This window comes from Capsella rubella, unplaced genomic scaffold (assembly GCF_000375325.1).
Source record: "Capsella rubella cultivar Monte Gargano unplaced genomic scaffold, Caprub1_0 scaffold_6, whole genome shotgun sequence".
NCBI lineage: Eukaryota > Viridiplantae > Streptophyta > Magnoliopsida > Brassicales > Brassicaceae > Capsella > Capsella rubella.
The window spans coordinates 1,189,027-1,212,997 of record NW_006238918.1 but is presented as its reverse complement, the minus strand read 5'-3'; the positions used below and the strand labels follow the sequence as shown (position 1 = coordinate 1,212,997).

At 37.0% G+C, this 23,971-nt stretch overlaps 7 protein-coding genes across 10 annotated transcripts; 2 read left to right on the top strand and 5 right to left on the bottom strand.

The window, feature by feature from the left end:
• Positions 1-245: 245 nt before the first annotated feature.
• On the bottom strand, positions 246-7,101 carry LOC17883832 (pullulanase 1, chloroplastic). Of its 2 annotated transcripts, none has more exons than XM_006286944.2 (28): positions 6,847-7,101; positions 6,616-6,757; positions 6,483-6,535; positions 6,302-6,410; positions 6,061-6,197; positions 5,764-5,963; positions 5,520-5,669; positions 5,231-5,291; positions 4,935-5,055; positions 4,603-4,693; positions 4,435-4,528; positions 4,151-4,246; positions 3,911-4,051; positions 3,758-3,808; positions 3,543-3,613; positions 3,344-3,436; positions 3,127-3,217; positions 2,731-2,802; positions 2,467-2,523; positions 2,313-2,381; positions 2,161-2,217; positions 1,871-1,945; positions 1,614-1,702; positions 1,453-1,530; positions 1,210-1,348; positions 873-982; positions 684-783; positions 246-573 (listed from the first exon to the last, which is right to left on the bottom strand). In XM_006286944.2, the coding sequence occupies exons 1-28, from the start codon at positions 7,081-7,083 to the stop codon at positions 463-465; spliced, it is 2,895 nt and encodes a 964-aa protein (XP_006287006.1). In that variant the 5' UTR covers positions 7,084-7,101; the 3' UTR covers positions 246-462. The 2 variants fall into 2 exon arrangements, with proteins under 2 accessions (XP_006287006.1, XP_023636651.1); XM_023780883.1 differs by having other exon boundaries at positions 531-620.
• Positions 7,102-7,280: 179 nt separating this feature from the next.
• LOC17883243 (S-protein homolog 9) lies at positions 7,281-7,747 on the bottom strand. The gene has a single exon (XM_006289805.2). The coding sequence runs from the start codon at positions 7,745-7,747 to the stop codon at positions 7,313-7,315; it is 435 nt and encodes a 144-aa protein (XP_006289867.1). The 3' UTR covers positions 7,281-7,312.
• A 734-nt stretch (positions 7,748-8,481) lies between these two features.
• On the bottom strand, positions 8,482-8,781 carry LOC111830232 (S-protein homolog 21). Its single transcript, XM_023781889.1, is given in 3 exon segments — positions 8,482-8,559; positions 8,562-8,639; positions 8,641-8,781. Coding segments are annotated over 3 exon segments (297 nt in total).
• Positions 8,782-10,817: 2,036 nt separating this feature from the next.
• LOC17884452 (zinc finger protein ZAT6) lies at positions 10,818-11,891 on the top strand. Its single transcript, XM_006288516.2, has one exon. It carries the CDS (start codon positions 11,031-11,033, stop codon positions 11,733-11,735), a length of 705 nt encoding a protein of 234 aa, XP_006288578.1. The 5' UTR covers positions 10,818-11,030; the 3' UTR covers positions 11,736-11,891.
• A 95-nt stretch (positions 11,892-11,986) lies between these two features.
• Positions 11,987-15,566, bottom strand: LOC17884566 (SHUGOSHIN 2). 2 transcript variants are annotated; one of them, XM_023780825.1, is made up of 17 exons: positions 15,313-15,566; positions 15,151-15,214; positions 14,903-15,064; positions 14,737-14,826; positions 14,606-14,643; positions 14,398-14,506; positions 14,268-14,291; positions 14,101-14,166; positions 13,969-14,010; positions 13,767-13,821; positions 13,632-13,689; positions 13,397-13,543; positions 13,166-13,270; positions 12,952-13,056; positions 12,780-12,860; positions 12,577-12,675; positions 11,987-12,473 (listed from the first exon to the last, which is right to left on the bottom strand). In XM_023780825.1, exons 3-17 carry the CDS (start codon positions 14,957-14,959, stop codon positions 12,212-12,214), a joined length of 1,338 nt encoding a protein of 445 aa, XP_023636593.1. In that variant the 5' UTR covers positions 14,960-15,064; positions 15,151-15,214; positions 15,313-15,566; the 3' UTR covers positions 11,987-12,211. The 2 variants fall into 2 exon arrangements, with proteins under 2 accessions (XP_023636593.1, XP_023636592.1); XM_023780824.1 differs by having other exon boundaries at positions 15,171-15,214.
• Positions 15,567-16,132: 566 nt separating this feature from the next.
• On the bottom strand, positions 16,133-17,847 carry LOC17883034 (nucleolin 1). 2 transcript variants are annotated; one of them, XM_006286479.2, is made up of 7 exons: positions 17,788-17,847; positions 17,606-17,643; positions 17,366-17,512; positions 17,084-17,293; positions 16,896-17,006; positions 16,649-16,806; positions 16,133-16,567 (listed from the first exon to the last, which is right to left on the bottom strand). In XM_006286479.2, exons 1-7 carry the CDS (start codon positions 17,806-17,808, stop codon positions 16,473-16,475), a joined length of 780 nt encoding a protein of 259 aa, XP_006286541.1. In that variant the 5' UTR covers positions 17,809-17,847; the 3' UTR covers positions 16,133-16,472. The 2 variants fall into 2 exon arrangements, with proteins under 2 accessions (XP_006286541.1, XP_023637260.1); XM_023781492.1 differs by lacking the exon at positions 16,133-16,567 and having other exon boundaries at positions 16,733-16,806; positions 16,922-17,006.
• Positions 17,848-19,095: 1,248 nt separating this feature from the next.
• On the top strand, positions 19,096-23,681 carry LOC17881712 (probable pectate lyase 13). The gene is made up of 5 exons (XM_006287454.2): positions 19,096-19,545; positions 19,756-20,463; positions 20,596-20,812; positions 21,076-21,281; positions 23,275-23,681. The coding sequence occupies exons 1-5, from the start codon at positions 19,355-19,357 to the stop codon at positions 23,513-23,515; spliced, it is 1,563 nt and encodes a 520-aa protein (XP_006287516.1). The 5' UTR covers positions 19,096-19,354; the 3' UTR covers positions 23,516-23,681.
• Positions 23,682-23,971: the final 290 nt, after the last annotated feature.

Below are 23,971 nucleotides of genomic sequence, written 5' to 3'. Positions count from 1 at the left end.
CCATGTTATTCTCGAATTTTTTTTTTATTAAAAAAACATGTAAGACACGTGTTTGTAGAACTCGAGACTTTTCTATAAGAATAATGAAATGTATTTTTTTTGTTTACTTAAGTATTGGACGAGCTACGATAGGTTTCGTGCAGATCAACGAGAAATTAATTTAGTGGATTTCCTGAAACTTGGATGTCTGATTGACTTTTAAAACACTAAAAATGTGTGTTTGGGGGCTCCTCATTCATTTCATATATAGAGATTTGGGGGACATATCTTAAACGTGAAACGCGCCGAGTTGTTGCAATACACAAATTGTCATATTTAAATTCGAGCTCACACAACCTGACAACCTTTATAGTGTTTATTTATAATCAAGTTAAAAAGAAATATGACAAGCCATGTTCTTGAGAGGATATTGTGGAACAGAGCATAATGTTTTACCTGTTTTCCCTTTTTGAGGATAAGGTTTCAATCATTCCGCGATTCAACAAACACCGCCGTTGTTCTTGCCGGCACTGTGAAGCTGCCCGAAAACGCTTCATAAACTGATTTCTTGACTGTTTCATCGCCTGACATCACCTGTGTGAGTCATCCAGTGTTAAATCATCGCTTAGCTAGACCTTAACCTGAAAGGTACAAGCTTATCATATCCTTTTTTTTTTTTTTTTTTTTTGTAATGCATGATTCACCTGTACCGGGTGTAGTTCGAGATTCCTGTCTTTTAGAGCGGGACTGAGAAATGAGAACTCAGACGGCCGTGCATTGAAGATTACCACAATGAGTGAGTAGCTGTAGGAGTAACAGCACCACTACTGAACATTGTATACACTTATGAAGGTTTGAAAGATATGTCAGAGTTTTTGTTTTTTTTGGCTTACACTGGATCGATCTGAGATATACTCGGGATGCCTTTGCGACCATCTTGGATGCTCATGACAATTGCACCTTGGATTGATGAGGGGCCTGTATTATGAAATCGCACTCGCTCCTGTAAAATACAGAGACCATATCAGTCCACAAGTTTTGAGATCTCTTACTTCATTATGACTTTTTGGTGATTGTAAATGAGTCAATACATTCACTGATAAGTTACATAGAACCTGCATGAGCTTCTTGTAGTATTTTACGACATTTCAAAAAGAAGTACTATATGAAAAAAAACGTTAGAGCAGAGAACCCAGTGAAGAGAACTGTTAAACTATGAGTCATACTGACCTGGATAGCCTTTGCTGTATCTAAACGAAAGAGCGGTGAAGAGTATCTGATGCGTAACAAATCTAAGAAATTATGGAGCGTGGCAACTATGTGACTGCTTTGAGGTTTGAAGGATGGATCTTGTAGCCTCGGTTTGATCCTACAAACATAATCATCAGGAGCTGACTGGTTTCAGAAACATGCAATGGGTGTATGGTTATAATAGTAATCAGAGTTATTGAAGGTGATTCGGTCTGTACGTACAGTGGCCAATTGTGTTCGTTTTTCCCTTTTGGAGGAAGCCCAACACCCCAATTGTTGGAACTGTAGCTGAAGTCTAGCCTAGACTTGTTGCCGTTCATGTCAATCACTAGGTTCAATTTATGTCAAAAGAAAGTGTTTCATACGAGAGAGAAAAGGCAAACCTATTGAACCAGTCATCGGAGTTGTATGAATCACGATCAAGTGATTTCGAGCGTAGAATCTCGTCCCCAGCATGGAAAAATGGAATGCCCTTCACATGGAGGATAAAGATCAGAAATTTTTATTTTAAGATAACGAGTCAAGTAAGAAATCTACTCGCTGTAATAGATTGAAGACTAATGCCCTGCTTCCCCTAGTTTGCAGTCCCTTAGTCTACAAGTGATCTATCTCTAAGTAAATTTGGGAGACAGTAGAGAACCTGAGAGAGGGCAATCATACTTGATGCCAAATGATTGATTCGACACCTTTCATCAACAGATATTTCCATCGGAGTCTGCAAGAACAGAGCAGAATTAAGTCTATACATACCCTCAGGTATGATGCAAATAAATAGACAGGGATACACGTTTTTGTCTCGAAGATACAACATGCAGAGTAACTTCAGAGTACTTCAGAAGTGAATTCTAATCCAGCAGAAGAAAACATTAAGCTGAAGAATTGAAATTTTGGATGTTTCCATAATCCTCACACAAATTTTTGCTTTATTACCTTCAAACTGATAATGTCAAAGAGGGTTTCATTGTCATGAGCAGAGACATAGTTGATCTGAAAGCATAAGAAAATGCTGGTATGAGCAACACAGATATATCGGGGGCTTAATTCAATTAAATGATGAAAGTAGTAAAAATGAAGTTCCGTACAGTTTCTGTTGGCTGTGAAGCATATGCAACAGGTGTAGCATCATGCATTAAAATCTCTGATCCCTTCACCTACATAACGAGTGCCATATAATTCATTAAAGCTGACAAAATCCTTTGTGAATGGCTAAATGATAAAGTGTGTTTACTTGCATACCTCATTCCCTTCGTGATTGGTCAGCATATAATCCATCAGATTTGCTACCATACCAATCTAGTCCATGATGGAAGTATAACGAATATATTAGAAAAATGCTTTCTAGATACCACTGTCTCATTTAAACTTATAACATAGAAGAATATAGTTAGAAAGGAGAAAACATTGGGGAAAACTGTGAAGCGAGTTTGAGAGAAAGGTTGGGTTTGGGCATCCTTAAGCCTTGATCACAGACACATGAGATATCTAACAGCGGTAAATTACCTGTATGTGATCTTTCGCAGTAGAAAGCATCAGTTCCTGAGTAGCTTCTGAACCATGGTCATGACCGTTAGGCTGTCCGGAACAGCGAGTTTAAGTAGTGAAGAGGAAAAATGTAAATATTTCTAAGATATATCTACACTTTAAATAACAGTTTAGCACTGGTAAACAAGGATAGAGGATGACTGACGGCATGGAAATTCATCACTCCGATAAAAAAAAAAATCACTTATAGCCTGTAATGTGAGTTATGTTATGTCTATTTTCGACAAAGCTACAAAAGTGTACTGAAAAATATGTAATGCGATGATGAGGTTCAATGCATATTCTTTTTTATTTTTACTTTGGTTAGAGCTAAAACAATATCTTGATTTGTAACTGCATAAAAAACAAACATACCTGTAACAATAAGCCTGTAATGAATCCTTGTTGAAGAGGATGACCAAATGGAGATCCCCCAAGAGTTGCATCTCGTATACGGTCGTTAAAGCTGAATAACACATATACATTGTTGAAGAAAGTAACAAGATTTCCCATTTATTAACTAAAAGAGGAAAAAAGGACGAAATCTCTTCTTCTTTTTTTCCAAATGTATTGAAGCAATGAAATTTCAAACCTTCCAATTCCAGTCCCGCATAAGTTGAATTGGGAAGCATTTATTCCACGTCCATTGTTAGCAACTTCACCAAAATTCCATCCTTCGCCATATCTGATAACAACACAAGAAATAATATGGCTAAAAATTTCACAAGAAGAAAAACCACAACTAATGTTGGAAAAGTTGCATGTGAACCCGATTAATAGCCATGACTTACAAGTAAATTCTTGAACCATCAACTCCATCTTTTTCCTTGCTCAAGCTACCAATTGCAGATTTTGCGTTTACCTATGAACGTAGATATTACAACTCACATCAAAACTATTGTAGTAATACACTAAAACCTAATGAAACAACATACTAACTTCTGAGGAAAACAGTAAAGATAATTATCAATTATACAAAAAACATGCGAGTAACAAAGTTGCTTACCATTGTAGCTTTCATTATATGACCCATAAGATCAAAACGAAAACCATCAACCTGACAGAATCAATACATGATCAGCCAGCCTGAATATATAATTATGTGGGAAGGGGAAGTAGTAGCAAACGGAAATAATTAGAATAGATGACAAGTATGTACCTTATAGTTAACGACCCAATTTAATAGATCATCCCGTATTAGCCGATCAACCATATAATGCTCGCTGGCAGTGTTGTTTACGCATGTACTGTTTTCAATAAAACCATCATTGTTCCTTCTCAAATAGTAGCCTGGAACTATCTAAGCAAAAACATTTTGTCCGCGAAAGAAAGATTGAGAAGTCAGGCGAGACATCTAGTTATCATACTATTATTGAATAAAACTCAGTTAGCTACCTACCTTATCAAGAACAGAGTCTTTGTCGTGTGGCCCACTTGCATGCAAGTGGTTGTAAACAACGTCTAAGACGACATTAAGACCAGTACAATTAAGAGCCTGCCAAAATAAGCTACATAAAGAGCCAACTTAAAAATAGCATGAGGGTTTATCATGCAGTCATCAACACCTTATATGAGTCACTACAAAATTTTAGCTTTCAATGAGCTAATTATTATCGCAAATCACCAGGACCAGTGTACACTTGCTATCCAAATTTCAATATCCAAACATGGGAAAATGCAAACCTGAACCATTTTTCTAAATTCAGTTATGCGGCATGGACCAGTTGGATCACTAGCATAGCTTCCTTTTGGGACTCCCCAGAGAACAGGATTATACCTTCACAAAACAGGATTTTTGTGATGAAGGGGATGATTCATAAGGAATGGAGTAAGTCGCGTATAACAAAATACCCCCAGTTATAGCCATTATCATCCTGGTTTTCTGTAATACGAGCTTGTGCCTCAGTTGAATCAGGTGCTAATCCATCCAGCAGACTGGTGTCTACAATAAAAAAAAGTCAAAATTATAATACAATAAAATCCAGATACAAAATACCAGACAAACGACTTCGTTACTTTTGCTTATATTTTCTATTGGTCTGAAGATTCAATGTCATTCCGGCTTTTGAGCTCTAACTTGAGTTCAATAAATAAGGCCTCAGATTTAAAGATAAAATGGCATCCCAAACATGGATCGTCCACAGCCTATTAAGTTTGAGCTTGAGACATCAAATATACCCTACCTACAGACTTCCAATTCTCCTTCTCATCATCAACACCACCAAACTGATATGTTGGAAGAAGATGTAGATGGGTAAGACCTGCATCAACTAATTTCTGAAGATGTTTTACACCTGCAGAATCCTGCCAAAAGATCTAATGAGATATGACAGAAAACACGACGAAACCTCGTATCTTTGCGGGGCAAGTGTGTCAGAAGTATAACCAATATATGGGGTATTCAGTAAAACATGGGGATCTAGACATCATATATCAACTAAAATGATAAAGTTATGCACATGGACAATGATATTTGCACCTTTGAAGTGAAAGCCAAATATCCACCACGATTTTCAGGCTCGACAGTCTCATCATAGGCACTAAAATAGCAGGTAAAAGTTAGACAAACGAGAAGAAATGAAAAATATGCATGAATAAAGTTAATGAATCCATAGAGTATCCTTTTCGGTAGCCTATCCAAGAAGTTTTTTTTCTTGGTTGCGGAAAGGGAGGAAGAAGGATGAAAGAAGACAATGGGAATGACAGAGTATGTATAGCTATTCCGACGAGAACTACTTGCTAAGTTTTCCCGCATAGAGTCTAATTACCTGAAGTCCCTCACATGTAGCTCATAAATACTTATATCTGAGTAGGATTTTAGGCATGGCTTCTCATCTGCTAAGTTTTCCCATCCTTCAGGTTTTAGATCATCAGAATCAAGATTAACCAGAAAAGTTTTGCTCCCATCTGCTGAAAGCCTGCTTGAGAAAATACAAAATAACACATGACTCATTATCAGAAAATTTTTTTATGGGGGATAAGCTTTCAAGCAAATTGAAAAAATACTATTACCCCCGTGCATAAGGATCATTAGCATAGCAAGTTTCCAGTTTCATGGTGCTTGGATGGTAGACTGATACTTTATACACATAATAGCATCTTTCCCAACTACAAGCTCCTTCAGTGCTCCACACACCGTTAGCCTCAACGAGTGGGCAGATTTCCATCGGACTCTTGTTAAGTGGGGTTTTATAGATGCAAACAGATACTGCCTACTTAAATGCACAAATGAGCACGCAGAGAGTTAATTATGTTTAAGGCAGGTGTAAAAGGCAACACCATTAACCATTTCCAGCATGGGCATCATACTTGAGCAGTTGGAGCCCAGAGGTGAAGAGAGACACCTTCTGGTGTAAAATGTGCACCTAGGGGACCATCATAGGAGAACAATTCATCCAGGACACCAGGCAACTGCAAACCAGTTCCCTGAATCAGCCGCCCTTCCGCTACAGAAAATTAAGCAAACTATTAAATAAATCAGTCTCCGTAGTGTTGTCAATGATCCGAAACAAGAAAGGGAAACAAATGAAATGGTAAAGAAAACTCCAACCATCAAAGCAAACAACAGCTAACTGGCTTTTGACAAGATCCCTGCTATCCAAATCTGAAGGAACTTTGAACGATTTGTAATTCCTAATGTGTGGAAACTTTTCAATCACCTGAAATTAAACTTTCCACTTTGATTAATAGAATTATATACTCCTTTGAAGCATATATATTGCACAACTTACATGTGCAGGAAGTGAACCGGATTCAGCTTCAAGCTTGATTCTTACATCATAACCTGAAAGACAGTGAAATTTATTACAATAAAAACTTCGCAGAGACACTAGTAACAAGAGCGGAGAGGTAAGATTAAGGCACCATCGATTCCATCTTCACTGAATGATAAACCAGCAAATTTGCTAGCAAACAAGTAACAAGACCCTTCACCAACATCCACATTCCAAGCGATTACGCCTTGGGTAACCCAATACGCTCTTGAATATATCAAACTATCAAGAAACTAATCACAATTAAAAAAAAAAAAAAAAGCAAAATCAGTAACATGATCAGTCAACATTCTCCTCAGATAACAAATTAAGAGGGGTAAACCTGAGAATTCGGAGTGGAGACTTCTAGCGACATAGGAGACGCAGCGGGAGACGAAGAGCATAGGCAGTGAAGTGAAGTTCTCGAAGGCAGACTGTGACGGAAGTTAAAAATTGACGAAACAGGCCGGCGTCGCCACCGCGATCGAAGGTTAAAATCAGCTGCGAAGATCTGGGGAAGCGCGACGGAGGTGGAGTTGAGAAGATGAACGGAACTTGTGGGTATCAGTGTCAGTGCCATTCTTCCTTCTTCTTCTCCTAGTTTCAGATGTTCTGCTTCGACCGTTTGTTCTTAAAAATATCTATATATTTGTTTTTAATCCCTTAATTTCCTTATATCTTTCACATATTTTGCATAACTATTCATCATATCAAATAGACCCATATTAATGAAACCTTTGTTATTATTAACACAAAAACATTAATTCATCTTTATTTTTATATAATAAAATCATTATCAAAGATAAACTCTAAAGAAATACAAAACCCAAAGGTATCAGTGAGTACCATCCCATTGGTACTTGAGGTGGAGGGTTTCCATCTTGAGAAAGATAGATTCCATTTTCTCTAGCTATCCACTTAGATGAAGCCTCTAGAACTTTGCTCCACGAAGACTCGTACGCCACAAAGTTCTGGTGGTGCTTAAAATTAGGACCCTGATCCATTTTACACGAGAAACAAGTCGTTTGCCATATGTTATCAGCAAAAGTGAACTCGTAGTCCTGGCCGATTCTAAGGATATGTTCTCCAAGATCGTCGTCTTTGGAGCGGCAATGAACTTTGAGGAGTTTGCTGTGTTCCAGTTGGTTGCTTACCACGACTTTGCTTTCTCCTATCATGTGAAAAGCATTGCTTAAGCCGATGCATAGGCCTACAAGAATCGATAGTATCAAGAGACTGTTCATTATATTTTCTTGTGATAATTTAATTTGGGAGATATAATACTAATAGACTTAAATCTCTTTGGATGGAGTATATATATTCACATTTTCTTTCATAAAATAGATTTTTGATGTTATTAATTTGTGCCAAACAAAAAAAGAAAGGAAATTTGACACAATATGAAATGATATTTTAACTAAAATGGAAACACTGTTGGATCTAAATTTTGATTTTGCTTATGTTAATTTATGGAATTAAAACGTAATCTGAGGTTGAATATAAATATTTGATTTGATTGTATATTGTTTGAGATATTATTCCTTTTTAGATGGATTGTAAATTGAAGCCATTCTTATCACTTGGCCTACATATGTATTGCTTATCTTTTTCTTTTTTTTTCTAATTACTATCCATCAATATCAATAAAAAGGAAACAGACACAAAAATAAAATAAAATCAATATCAATAAAAAGGAAACACACACAAAAATAAAATAAAATATGGATTGTAATGTAAGTTTAAGCGCAACCGCCAAGCGTTACACATTAGATTTCTATTGAGACATGTGTAGGCCAATTTTATTCAAATTAAAAAAAAAAAAAATTTAAAAAAAAAAAAAAAGGCAATTAAGCACGTTCTTTCATCAAACCAAACCTAGTTGAACGAAGAATATGAAACCCTAATTAATCCACGGGAAATTACAAGGCCTTTGGCTTTGGCCAAATCATAATCAGCTTTCCACTTAGATCTGTATCATTTAGTCTGTATGTATCAAAAATTGATGATCAAACGCTATGTGGATCTTAAAATCAGGTCCTTTCCACAAATTACTCCGATCCAGAAAAGCGTTCTCCTGGTCCAAACGTTATCATCAAAGTTATTCTTTGTCATTTGACCAATCTTTAAAATATGATTGACCAAGGTTGTCGTTCTTGGATCTGCAACGAACACCGACGACTTTGTTTTTCAGCTCGTTCTTGACCAAGAGTGTATTTATTCCGATTGTATTCCCAATACATACACCAAGAAGAATCACAATGCTGAAGAGATTCTTCATTTTCTGTGTGTTTTGTTTTTGTTTAAGTTTTAACAAATCTCTTCTGTTCTTTATTATTATTTTCTCCGAGTTGACTACTTATAACAAAATTGGAAAAAGGTTACCAAACTTAAACTTGTTCTTACCTTATTTTAGTTAAAATGTTTTTTTTTTTAAGAAGTGCGTCTTTATATATATAGAAGAAGAAAAAGAACTAGGAAAGAAATCAGTGTACATTTCTTCTGAATCATGTTTTATCCTTCCGATGTTGTAATGTTTTTCATAATTTTATTTTCTGTATATTAGTGTACATTTCTTTGGACTCAACTTTCATTATCCGCAATGCTCATTGATTAAGAGGCGCATGGCATGATTATGATGGAAGAGAAAGAGGTGGTTGTGATATAATAGGAGGAGGCCAGGTTCACTTCACTATGCAATTACATATAAACATATACTTTTTTAATCCAAATATATACGATCTAGTTAATGTAAAATATCATATGCATGTTTTTGATGAGTCTCCGATACATTTTGGGGTATTTATCCTGTATATTGAAATAAACATGGATTTTTGTGGTATTGACATATATCAAACGAAGATCAGGTTGAACACAAAACTGAACAAGTGATGCATGGTTTTGTCGGCAGCAACTGCAACTGGTTTTAAAACCAGGGATACCGAAATTGAGGAGTGTTATGGTTAAAGGACAAGTAGAGTCCTCTTTCCCCAGCGTACCATGTAGCATTTGCGTTATTTCTCTTTGAGTGGTTCATACTTGACTTGTAAGCTGTAAACTCGCGGTGATGGATGCCATGGTATCCGTGTTTTAGACCGCAAGTTATGAGTGTCTCATGGAAAAAAGCATCGTTGAAACGCCAGCTTTGTGTTGGTTGGTTGCCATGCAAGTATATGACTTTGAAATCGTCGTCCTTGGTAGAGCAGTGGACTCTCAGGGTTGCATTTTCCTTTAACTTGTTTACTATCATCAATACGTTTTTCCCATACGCATCTCCAATGCATAACACTAAAACAATGAGAGCAATTATGAGTCGTTTCATTTTTTTTTTCTTTTTTCTTTTTCTGGGGATATTGTTAGAAGAATACTATTGTTCTTGTTTGTTTTTTCTTTTTTTTTTAAGGATTTTGATTTTGATGTGTTTATATAACTTTTCGTGTGTTTTTTTTTTGGAGGTTATGCGTCAAGATCTGTTTTCTATTCATTTTTAATGAGTTTGTAGCTAGGAATGATGCTAATTTTAAGAAGATTAAAATTAGAAATGGCTCGATCGAGATGCATGGTCAAGATTTTTCAATTACGTTCAAGTTGCCAATTTTTCTAAGTTTCTTCAAGGAAATATTTTCAACCATGAAATTTTGTAAATGGATTCAGAACAAAAATTGAGAGAAAATCTCTTGAAAACAAAATATAGAGTAAAATCTAAAATTATTGTCTAGTCAGTAGTCTTCGTATATTCTTAGGTATATAGTAAAAAAAAAATCAAAATCAAAATTAAAAATTAAAATCGTGAAAGATAACGTTCTGTCTTACGTTGGGTGGCTAGCTAGTTCGCCTTTGTAATCCGTTTATATAATATGGTCTCTAAAGTAAGGCCAGAGATATTAAGGAAAAAAACAGGGTAAGTTGGTAGCGATATACAGTAGTTTGGAGTATTTGGACATTAAATAGTACTACAAGTAGATATTAATTGAATAAAGCCTGAAAAGACAGTACGAGTGGTTTTAGTAGCCGACTTAATTTGGCATTTTTCATATCTCCACTTGGTTGGTCAGCAAGACACCTAAAGTGAGCTCTCTCTCTAGAATATTCTTAACTGATAAGAATTAAAAGAAGGCGGCATTGCTTCTACTACTACTTCTTCTAACTACAACTATAGAAAGAAATGAGAACAAGTCTTCTCAGCCGACTTGTACAAACACGTGTACCAAGTCAAACCAAATGTGCCCGAACCAAACTTTTTAGATACTTTCGTTTTTATCTTTTAGTCCACACACCAAACATATACATACAATCTTTAAATAAAATAAAATAAATATCAAAGTGATTTTATCGACTTCTTCACTCTTCTTCCACACTTTCTCACCTCTCGACACGCAACTTCCTCTTCTGCGACTTCACTATATATACACACACACCTTCAGTTTCTTGTTTCTTCAAATCAACAACTCTTTTCTTTTACCAACAAATAAGTCTTCTCAACTTAGTAAGTCGTTCGATCTTATCAAAAAAAAAAAACTCAAAAAGATAATGGCACTTGAAGCTCTCAACTCTCCAAGATTAGCCTCTCCGATGCCGGCTCTGTTTCAAGATTCAGGAGTAGGGTTTCATGGGAGTAAAGGCAAGCGATCTAAGAGGTCAAGATCCGAATTCGACCGTCACAGCCTCACGGAGGATGAATATATCGCTTTGTGTCTCATGCTTCTTGCTCGTGACGGCGGCGATCGAAGCCATGACGTTACCCTTCCTTCTTCTTCTTCTTCTCCTCCACCGGCTCTGCTTCTTCCTCCTACTCCGATCTACAAGTGTACCGTCTGTGACAAGGCGTTTTCTTCGTACCAGGCCCTTGGTGGACACAAGGCAAGTCACCGTAAAAACTTTTCCGGAGGAGGGGATGAGCCATCTACGTCTTCGGCCATAACCATAAGCACATCCGGCGGTGGCGGGGGAGGAAGCGTGAAGTCGCACGTTTGCTCCATCTGTAACAAGTCGTTCGCCACCGGTCAAGCTCTCGGCGGTCACAAACGGTGCCACTACGAAGGAAAGACCGGAGGTGGCGGCGCGAGTAGTAGCGTGTCGAATTCGGAAGGTGTGGGATCTACAAGCCACGTCAGCAGCGGCCACCGTGGGTTTGACCTAAACATCCCGCCGATACCGGAATTCTCGATGGTCAACGGAGAAGACGAGGTGATGAGTCCCATGCCGGCGAAGAAACTCAAACCTACCTCTTCCTAGGGAGTATCTTTCTTACTATAGGAATTTGTTTTTACTACTGTACATATATACCATTTTCGAATATTGATTAAATCTTCTTCTTCATTGAAAAATGATTCTTTCTTGTATAATAGATGTTTTGTTTTTCCTTCAAATTATAATTTTTCTTTTAATTCATTGTTGTTGTTTATGGAATTTTCTTACCTTCCAAACTAAAGTTCAAGTTGAAATTTTAAAAATTTTACTGAAGGAAAAAAATGTTACCTACCACATTAACAAGAAATCAAAACAGTACCAAATAATTAAACGACTTTAGTTATGAGTAATTCAAGAAAAATAAGCATAGAAGAGACTAACGACAAAATACAAAACCGAAGATATAGCTTAGACTATCGTTGTTTAAGTAGGCGGCGAAGTCATACAAGAGCATGAAGTAAGCTTTTGAACAATAATTTTTGCAGATTACGAATATATAAGCCCAAGACAATGCTGGAGATTTAGCATTTTCGTCGCATCTTCACTTTAAGTGAGACTTCTCTGTATGATTGGACTTTCTCTGCGGCATGTCTCGATGGTCTTCCCACAGATGATCTTCTTATCATGACTTCGTTTTCATCATCTTTAGGCTTATCTTTTGATTCTGTTTCGTGCTCACACTCTTCAACTATGTTGTTGTCCAATGCTGGGTCTGTCGCTATTTCTTTAGTTGCTTCATCGGTTTGAGATTTACCCATTGCTGATTGTCTTCTCGTTGAGACTCTGACGAGTACACCACAGAGATAATAGTCAACATTACATCATTGATACTTGATATTCATCAGTGGAAAGGGTATATGCACAAAATTCACTGTCACTAACAAACCTGTGTTTTTGGCTTGCCTCTTTTGTGTCACCTCTGCTTTCAGATGGTTCCTCCACAACTTCAGATCTTGATCCAAGAGACTCTTCGATTACTAAACTTCTGAAATTTTATCCATGAGAGAAAATGTAATAGCTATATTTTGATTTCTCTGTTTTCAGTTGACGGGATTGAGAAAAATTAAAAAAGATAAGATTTTAACAAACCTTGCATCATCAGCATTCAAGGTTTCAGTCACTTCTGGTACTTGGATATCAAACCTTGCAGACCGTAGTATTGAAGAGAGTCTGTTCAGTAGTACAAGAAATTAGTGAATTCAAACACACTTTTAGTAACATCTGCTAAGTATAATACAACGTAATCTAGGCTCTTACAAACCTTCTCCTCTTGGTCGTCTCTATGACATTGTTTCCCTCATTGAAGCTTTGACATGGTTCAGCTTCTTCAGGCCTTAACCGCGCAGACCGTCTTCTCAAAGAGAGCCTGTTCGAAACAGAGAAAGTGTCATTGCAATACACTATTGTCCATTCAGAGTTTACATCAATGTCTATTATTAAAGTAGATAAAAGGACGGAAAAACACGCTAACAAACCTTGCGGTTTCACTAGTTTCTTTGGGACCATCCACCACAAGCAATTTTTCAGTTTGTTCAGTTTCTTGAACATCAAACCTGGTAGATTGCCTTCGTGTGCATTGCCTACAATAAAACAACCAGAAACAAAAAAGAATAAAAGCACAAATAAGATACATTTGTATTCGCACAAATAAGATACTCTTGTAGTCTGTGACGTAAAAATGTAATTCTTGGACTGAATATAAGAACCTCTTGCGAGGCACACAGTCTTTTCCCGAGTTTGCTTGATCAAGAGCAAACTTATTGTTGACGGAGACAACCTCCTTTTCAATGTCATCTACAGTCTGACAGGTCTCTTCAGGGATATCAGTGGTATCAATTACTCCAGAAACTCTCCTACAAAAGAAACATAAGGATTCAGGTTTACAAGATTGCCAAAAGCTTTCACAGAAAAACATGGAAGAATCATTAAGCAGATTAGGACCTTTTACTTTTAGCTTTCTCATTCACGTGTATTGGCTTGATGTCGGCACTTCTTGAAGCTGAAGATGAAACAATATAGAGTAAGGATGTGCAACGGTTTCAAGGATCAACAATGAATCTAAGCTAAACAGCTTACGTTTAATCCTCGATGTCCGCTTTCTCTTGGTATCTTTTTGATTCATGTCATGCACCTGAAAGATTTTGCAATCCCCATCAGAAACGTTTTTACTGAAATCTTGATGTCACCAACAAAGCCAAATAGTGTGAAAACGATGTAGAACAAAAGGTGATAATTTCCTATTTCTGAGAATGTCACCAAGGACAAATCAAGTAAGCACCTTGTCTTTCGATGCATCATCTGCACGCGAAAGTGTTTGCTCCTGGACGAAATTAAATAACAAAGTCTCAAGATTTTTACTTTTTCTCACGTAACTATAGTCACTGGAAAATTTACATAACAAGGGACATGCCTCAAGCTGTTTCTTGACCTTAAGCAATGCATTCTTGCAGCCAAGCTCATGCTGGAGTTCCTTGAGCTGAAAAAATTACATACAATGTCAGTTGACTAAAGAACTAGTTTACTATGACAAATCAAGAAAGCCTCAGTTTGAGAGACATCAGTTCTAGAAAAGCTCACTCTGTCTCTATTTGTATTGAGTTCCTGGCAGGGAAAACAAGAAAAAGGACAATGAAACCATATTTAATCATACAGTTTCAAATAATCTCAAAATCATCTCAAAATCAAACCATAGAAAGATGGGACACACCGCCAACATCTGACTGTTTGCCTGCGCAAGCTGCAAATTCTTTTCTTGCACACTCCGTAAGTTGATCCGCATTTTCTGAAACTCAATGCCACTCAACTCGACAATTTTACTGTATCAACAGAATAAAACATAAAACAAAGGTTACCAATTAAAATAACGATCATTAAACTCAAAAGCCTACACATTCTAACGAAAAGAGGATATATACTTTCGGTGTGCAAGGGCTTTCATGAGTGTCATGTTTTCCTGCACAAGAAAAATAAATCAATACAGAAACCGAAGAAAGAAAGAATAATACAGTATGCCACGATTCAACAAGAACAAAGTGAAAGGCAATGCCTTTTGAAGCTTTTGAGCAAATTCCTGTGAAGAGAATAATATATTTTCTTTCTGCTGCATCTCGTCTCTGTCCATTTGTTTAACATGATCCTGCAAGTTGCTATCGATTAGTAACAGCAGTGGGGGAATGGAGAGGAGTGTTGGTTCAGGTCTGAAAATTGTTCACATTTTGGGAAACTAAAACCCTATTTGAGTAGTCAAGGCTCATTTCAGTTAGCACCATCCTTTCATCTGGCTACCACCCTCGCCGACCTCTGGTTTCTCGGAAACTGGAGACTCCCGGCTGCTAAACTAGACGCACAAGTATGTCTTCGAGCTCACTTCTCAACTATCATCATTACAGAGACAAAGGAAAAGTATGAATGGTGGAACAATGGTAACAAAGCAGAAAGATACTCAACATAAGACATTTACCAGATAATAAAGAGGCTTACCCAGCAAATATCCCTCAAATCAACAGGGGACTCCCTCCCTTGCTCTGAAATTGGGAAACATGAATCAAAACCTCACTCATACTTCGATTCCAGTGAAAGCTAAACAATCTGGGAACGCAATTTGACAACGAATTAACTTTACCAGTGACACGATAGTGAGAATCGACTCCCTCCTAGCTTTCAGAATTCGTGATTTCGCCGGAATCTCTTCGATTATCTTCTCAAACAAATCGAAGAAAGTGAATTCAAGATTTCAGAGACTCACTGCCGTCGCTCCGCTTCTGAATGTCACACTAATGTTGTTGTGGAAATCCGGCGAAAATGACTGCTCGTTTCTCCACAAACCCTAGATTCTCTCTAGCGAAGAAGACTGAAATCTGAAAGTGAAAGATACGGTTGGTTCGGCGCCAAACCAAGTTTACCAAATTACAAATAATTTCACCCGGGATGGTTTATCAAAGTTTAATGTGTATAACCGGTTCAGTTATTGATTACAAAATTGAAAATTCAGTCGCCCTCTTATTGGGCTGGTTCAAGTCATGGTTATCTCTTAACCCTTTTCTTTATTTTGGGCTTCAAATAAACTGGCAATAACCCATAACGCTAAAAATTGTAACTATGTTAACCAATTTAATTGTAGGTTTATGGAAATACCATCAATTCAATACATAAATTCCTATGGGAAATGAATATTACCTCGGCCGTACATCATTATATTAGCTGGACATGTAGTTGTAGTTTACACGTCAAAGGTATTCAAGGTAGTTTACAGGTCAAGGAAATACCTTTAATGTTGCGTAAAGAAGTTTTATCTTTTTGTCTTGTCTTGATAACATCGGGTATATGATCTCAAGGAAAAACCGAGACGTCATAGAAATTAGAAACACAAAGGTTGCATTGTAACAGCCAAGGTGGGTAACGATTATTGAGCTTAATTAGTATCATTATTTTTAACATCCAGAGAAAGAAAGGCATATCATTATATACATATACATGCATGAAAGCAGATATTGATTATTGAGCTTACTTAATACTTTTAACATGGAGACAAACACACAAGAAAAAACCGAAGTGATAAGAGAAAACAAAGGTTGCATTATTTGTACCACAGTTAAAAGCACCAACGAGGTTCGTCTTCTCCTAAGAGAGAGCCTTCTACTTCTCCGTCTCAATCTCCGTCTATGTCCGACTCTTCCTCCTCTCCATTTGCGACTTCCTCATCTCCATCTTCGTCTTCTCCATCTTCTTCTTCTTCTTCTTCATCATCATCTCCATCGCCATCGTCTTCTTCATCTTTGCGGTCTACATCTCAGACTCAGACTCAGACGTGTCAGACCCAGACGTCTCAGACTCAGTCCCCATCTTCTTCTTCTTATTACAAGATTCAAGTAAAAACCCTAATAGAATAAAAAACGAAACTATTGAGAGGTTTTAACTTGTAAACAAGAATAAAAGAAGCAAGAGCAAATTTATGGTACTTGGGTCCGGCTTGCCGATAGAACTGGTGCACCCCCTTCTTTTTGGGGGTCCGGTCACAAGACGTCCAACAACGAGAGTCATATTACCCATGTTACATCCACTTAGTTTCAGCGCCTTGCGTACAGATCCTTGTCCTCTAAGATGAAGGTAAGCTGAACTGTAAAATTCAACAGACTTTGATTAGAATTCACTAACAAACTTTTTGAGAGTTTGTTAAAATGGTAGGAAGAGAGAAGCCACACAAACCAAGGGAGCACATTAACTTCCCAGACCTCTCCACATGAAGAGAAATGTTTACAGAGCGCCATCTGGAGATCTATCTTAGGAAGCGAAGCATCAAATCCAGTAACGCAGATCCTATAGAGGAGAGAAAGAAATATTATAAACATGACAAGGCTGCTAGAAAACATGCAAAAAGGAGGAGAAAAATTTACTCATGTTTTTTGTCGTTCAAGGGAGAAGGACACCAAAAATCGGGACACAAAGGATCAGCACAATTAGGATCAACACACCAAGGATCATCCCCGAATTGTGTCTGCGAGGGAGCAGGCTTAACTGTTGCAGTCCATCCTCCCGCGTCAGTTCCATTAAGTTTCAATGCCTCTTCTTCGGCAGCTCCTCCCTCGAACCTAACGAATGCAACACTGTAAAATAAAACGAGAAGCATTATTAAAAGAGAGCCTGGGAGAAGAAGCCACAAATAATAATAAAGGTACCTCTTGAGGAGACGCATTTCAAAGTCTGTGGGGACATAAATAAGTATGATCTCTCCACATGAGGAGAAATGTTTTTCCAAGGCGAGCTCGATATAATACTTTGGAAGCCAAGTGTCATATCCCTCGACGGAAATCGTGGAGAATATGCTAAAATTCAACAATTTGATTATGAGTGCAGCTGCAGGAGAGATATAATACGTATTATCAACACAGACCAAACCAAAGTAAATACAAATTTACCGTGGAGCGTCTGCACCACTGTCGCTCAAATCCAGACCCTAAAGGTACAAAAGATCTAGTCAGCAATTCTACTCTCCTCATATATATATATATATATAATACTTTTCTTCCCCATTGATCAATAGAGAAGGACATGCAGAGGTTAATTAATCAAAAAGAGCGAGTAAGAAGAAGAATATTACTTTGATGGCGGATTCGTCCATGGTGGTACGTTGACAAGAGCGACCGACGTCTAGGGTTCCAAAAAATAAATTCAGATTTAGGGATTTACGTTTGGATATATATATATATATTTTTATTTTATTTTTGGTTTTTGTTTTTGGTAATTCTTCTTATTTATTCTGGTTTGGGACAAAAAAAAAAAAAAAAAAAAAAAATAGGTACGAACAAACTGTTGGGCCTTGTATTTTTAGTTCAGGCCGCCCATAGAATAGTCCTATTCTTCTTAATCATTACCCAAGAGGGTTCGTTAAGCAGAAACATATCTCTAGATAGCCGTCGAGGCATTTTGCTATGGGGGAAGATGATTCTGTTCCATGGTTCATTTTGCAAGATCGTCTTGTGTTTACCTTATGCCACATTTTCATTAATAATTAATAACAACTACATTCCTTTCTTGGTCAGGTATTTTATATTAGGGATTGTGTCAAAAGCTATATACTAATAATTTGGTAAATGCAGACAATTATTTTCCATAGCATTTTTTGTATTGATTTTGTTTTATACTTGGAATAATTGAAAAAACTTATAAAATTCAAACTCGTTTTACCTTCTCCTACGTAGTACGTACAATCTACACCGATAGAATAATATATAATCTGCACGCTATAGTTTTTTTTCGTAAAAGGAATCCTCCTCAAACGTTTCCTTTATGTAAGAAAACTCAATCTTTTTGTTTTAAGTTTTTAACCTCCTCATCAAAAGCTTTATCTTAAACCCTTTTAAAGTTTCATTAACTAAAACGGAAATTTCCATATATTCTCTAAAACATTCGCTAATGTTAGGTTCCCATCTGCGAGATTGCGAATACAAAAGTTTCCTGTGTGATAAATATCCCATTAATAAGATCAAGCTGTATATGGAAATTTAAATATGTGGATGAAGATCGTCTTTACAAAACGACTCTGTCATTAATTTTGAGTGTTGTTGACATATCTTTAGAAGAAGGGTTTTTCTCTTTGTTGCTGGTCAAAATCGAGACATAGAATCTTCTACAAAGAGAGTTCAGCTCTTGCGTCGCTGCGTTCTGAGTATTTTTCGAGGTAAGTGTCGTTCTTATACGTAAACCATAAAAAGGAACAAACAAGCATATGTTATTGTCCCGTAACTAATGACATGTAAAGGCGGCTAAACCTATATAGAAAGATTTGTTTTGGAGAGAAGGATGTGTAGATGATTAGGTAATGCAAGTTATAAAACTGAGTCACTCTTACAAAAGTAAGAATCAGATTGGAGAAAGGTGAGAGAAATAGTTTTGATTAAGCACTTTAAGGATTCTCTCTCCTTTCACACACTCCCTCTCTCAATTTCTTTTCTTCTACTTGAAACAAACTAGAGAGATTATTTAGAGAGATAGGGAGGAGAACATACAAATAAAATTCTTTTTGACCCTATAGTTTACATTATATTTACCCAATTTGCACAATTCCCCATAAAAACCGATATTTAAGAAACTTCAGTTTTCTAATTCTGCTGGTCTTTTCAGAAGGGATAATTATAGGAGAGAGAAGAAAGGCTAGAGGTTTTATAATGTTGGCTCATGAGGAGAGGATCCATAATCTTCAAAAACCAACGTACATTTGCATTATCTGGTTTTGCCTCTTGCTTTCTCTCTCTCAACATGGAAGAGCATCGTCATCACCATCACCATCATCAATCTTCAATCTATCTCTCCCTCACCAACACCCATTCCCTGAACATGTTGTTCTTAATGTCCAAAGGTATAACTTTTCTTACATATTATTTTGTTTCATTTGAGGGTATCATTCTTTTCATGTTTTATCACCTGGTCTTTCTTATCATCAAGTATTCGAACTTATAATTTGAAAAAAACTTTAAATCTTTGAAACCTCTGTTTTTTTAATCAGAAAACAGAGCAATATCCTCTGTTTCTTTCCCAATGTTTTAACATTCTCTGTTTCTCAATGCAGAAAACTCAACAATTCACTATCAAGAAGACAGCTTCTAACTTACCAACAAGACGACGGTACGACGGCGTCGTCGCCAATACCTTCTTGCATCACCGGAAACCCAATCGATGATTGTTGGCGCTGCGATCCAAACTGGTCGGCAAATCGCCAACAACTAGCCGATTGCTCAATTGGTTTCGGACAAGGGACACTCGGAGGAAAAGGCGGTCGCTTTTACCTCGTAACCGATTCCTCCGACAACGACGCGGCGAACCCACTTCCCGGAACACTTCGACACGCCGTGATCCAGACGGAACCACTCTGGATCATCTTCTCAGGCGACATGGGAATCAACCTCAAACACGAGCTCATCATCGGAAGCTACAAGACAATCGATGGACGAGGCACGAACATCCAAATCACTGGACATGGTTGCCTCACGATCCAGCAGGTGAGCCACGTCATCATCCACAACGTCCACATTCACCATTGTAAACCCTCGGGGAACACACTGGTCGCTTCGTCGCCTACACACGTCGGGTTCCGAGGAGTCTCTGACGGGGACGGAATCTCAGTTTCAGCTTCGCATCACATTTGGATCGATCACTGCTCTCTCGGGTACTGTTCTGACGGACTCATCGACGTCATCCTCGCTTCCACCGCCGTCACAATTTCCAACAACTACTTCTCTCACCACGACGAGGTTATGCTCTTAGGTCACGACGACCGGTAATATATCCTTTTTATTCCATTAAAGCCCCTTAACTTCATTAGTTATCAAACTAAAACATTAAAGTATTCGGATTTATCAATTTAACCCACGTTTGTGGTTTTTCATCATGGCATTGTAATTGATAAAAGGTACACAGCTGACAAGGGGATGCAAGTAACAATTGCATTCAACCATTTCGGTGAAGGGCTGGTGCAGAGGATGCCGCGGTGTAGACACGGTTACATCCACGTAGTGAACAACGATTTCACGGCATGGGAAATGTATGCAATCGGCGGAAGTGCTAGCCCTACCATCAACAGTCAGGGTAACCGTTACACCGCACCAGTTGATCCTAATGCCAAAGAGGTACAAGTATATATTCATTCTTTAACAAATCATCAAAAGGTCTCTTTGAAAACTGGATAAGTATATATATTTTGGGGTCTGTGTGCTTTTTTATTTTCCTACGTGTCATGCATTATTGTGCCACTTGGACGTAACCCTACGCGCCGCCCGAGTCTTATTTGCCGGTTACATTAATTTGTGTCGTCTATGATGTTGATGCTTTGACGACACAGTCACATTCATGTTGACGTTGACACTTGACATGTTGTGTCTTGTTCGTCAAGGTGACGAAGCGCGTGGACTCTAACGAGAAACATTGGTCGGGATGGAACTGGAGGACGGAAGGTGACGTGATGGTTAACGGAGCGTTTTTCGTGCCGTCAGGAGACGGAGTGAGCCCAGCGTATGCCAAAGCCACCAGTGTTCAGCCTAAAGCCGCCGCAGTCATTGACCAGCTCACGGTCAACGCCGGCGTTTTCGGCGACCCCAGGTACGATATTGATATTATCTACTCCAATATTGCTTCCTCCACCAAAACTAGCATCTTTTTCTATACGGTTTTGCCCCTATTCTTTATTCCATTCTTTTAATTATTTTTATTTATTGACACTATCATCCCAACATTTTTTTTCCTACCTATATTATATCATTCTTACAAACATATATATACATATATATTTTTTTGCTTATTCTTGAGAATTTTTTAACAATTAGGTGGAATTTTTTAGTAATTAATTGCAAAGATGATTTTGCTAATTCTATATTTAATATTGGTTTGTCTTATATATTGTGATCTTTCTTTGTTTTTGCTTTGCCTACCTGAGACTTCCTATACAAAAAAAAAAACTGAGACTTTTGAAAAATCTGAAGATAAACTAGGTTCTTCACTATAATTAATCATCATTTTTACAAAATTGATAAATATTAATTTCTACCAGTACACTTTTTTCCAAAATTATATATTTGGGACGTAAAGTGTAAATACATGTCTTTTCAACTTTCAAGAAATAGAAACATGCATGATATATATAAATTGTAGCATACTTATGCATGTCTTGGATAGTTGGATGTTTCGGAGTTTAGGGGAGTTGCACACTTAAGTGTCAAAGATATTTACGAAATGGCTATAAAAAAGAACCATGAACGTTAAGATGAACATGCATAAAGCTTTTCTTTCTCCTTTTATTTTTATCGTCATGTTCAGAAAAGCTAGTCTCTTTTTCACTTTTTTCATATTTATCTCCCACGTGCGAAGCGTGTGGATCGGAGATCTAAACTTCTAAAAGATTTTTAAAATAAACAAAAAGCCTTCCTATAGTGTCTATATGCTTTTCCTGATGCTTTTCATCGTATTTCCTCATCGACATGCAAATAGAAACGAAAGCTATTTTCAAAAAAAATTATTCATTTCTTTATTACAATTTCTTCTCACCAAATTAGGGTTTAGTGGTTTTCTTTGTTGGACGATATGGAATATCTTTATATCCCAACTACGAAAAACAAACACTAATTAAAATAAAAAGATTCATGTCCTTATTAGCAAGTTCTTCATCAATTTAGGGTTTAGTAGTTTAGCAACTTGGTATATCTCCAAACCCTCAGACAGTTTTTTTCTCAAGATAACAAAAGATTCATTTCCTTGTGAAGTAGTTCTTTATAACATTTAAGGTGTGAAAACACACATTTAATCATAATTAGGTACTGATTATCATTGTAGGATCGAATGGACCAATAAAATTGCCTTAATTAAATGGATTAGTGATAAGGCATATAAAAGAAGGGTTAATATATTAGTTATATTCCCTTATTCGATCATCTGCTTTCCAGCAAAAAACAATACCTAGTGGGACCTTTTCGAAGACTATATATTATATAGATTCGATCTATTTAGATGTAGCTAGGGTGGAATAAACAGTCACTATATATATATATATATATATAATATGCGTCTCCCGTGACCTACATGGTTTTGCATTTTATCGTTTTCAGAAACGAAGTTGTTAGAATTTAACAATTTCTGACCATCTTTTTTGCAAAAATTAAAGTATGTTAGAAGGATATGGAGGATTCTCTTAGCCGTCTTGCTTTCAAAAGTTTGATATTCTTTTGTCAACCTACTTTAGTTTTCCCCTGATTTAACCAATTATCACCACTGGAGGCGGTTTTAACTTGGCAAACTTAGTTTGAATCGCCAGTTTCAACCTTACTTACACAAATATATAAACTTAAATATAAAGTCATAAAGACATAAACTCTAATATATTAAGGATGCATGTGATGGAGCAACTTGTTATTTTCGTCTTTCTTCATTACCCTCACTTTTGAACTTTTACATTGATTCGTCCGACTCATGTTACTGTTAGCTAGTCTCTTTTGACAAAGCTCACTAACAACGAATTAGTGTTATTTGTAATATTATTATTATTTATGATGATGATTGATGATTATGGTTGTTGAATGATAATATGGTTCGGTGGTTGTAGTGGAAGAAACGGCCAAGGAGGAAGCTTTCCCGGAATCACGGACGGTGGTGGGACCATCACACGCGGTTACAGTAAAAGTGGACCCGGCGGTGGCGGCGGCGGCGGCAGCGACAGTGATGACGGCATTTTCTCAGTGATATTCGGTAACAATAGCGGTGCGGTGGCTCCAAGGCCAGGACAAGTCTGGTCGATTCTATTTATTATCATTTTATATTGGTTTATTCCATACCATACGAGATGATAATGAATTATTATTGGTTGGTTACAAAGGGTTTATTTTTATTTTTATTCATAGGTACAAAAGAAAATGAAAAACACAGAATATACGTATTTTTATTTATAGGTACAAAGGCACTTGCAAGTTGTAAAATATGGGAAACTATATATAAAGTATTTTTGTTCTTCTTGTTTGATGCCTAAACTTTTTTTGGTCCAAATCGGGGTTATCAATTGGCTGGAGGAATATTTCATATTGTTTTGGCTTTAAAGGGGAGAAAAAAGAGTAGAGAGATATAATAATATGAAATACCTCCTTTTTTTTTTTTTGTGGAACACAACATATGAAATACTTCTAATTTGTTTTTTTTTTCTTCATTGTTAACTGTTAACTCAATTATTGTTCTAATTTTCTACTATTATTAAAAAGTGGGAACTGAGAGTTTGATGGGAGTGATGACCAACTTAAGTTTGGTAACAA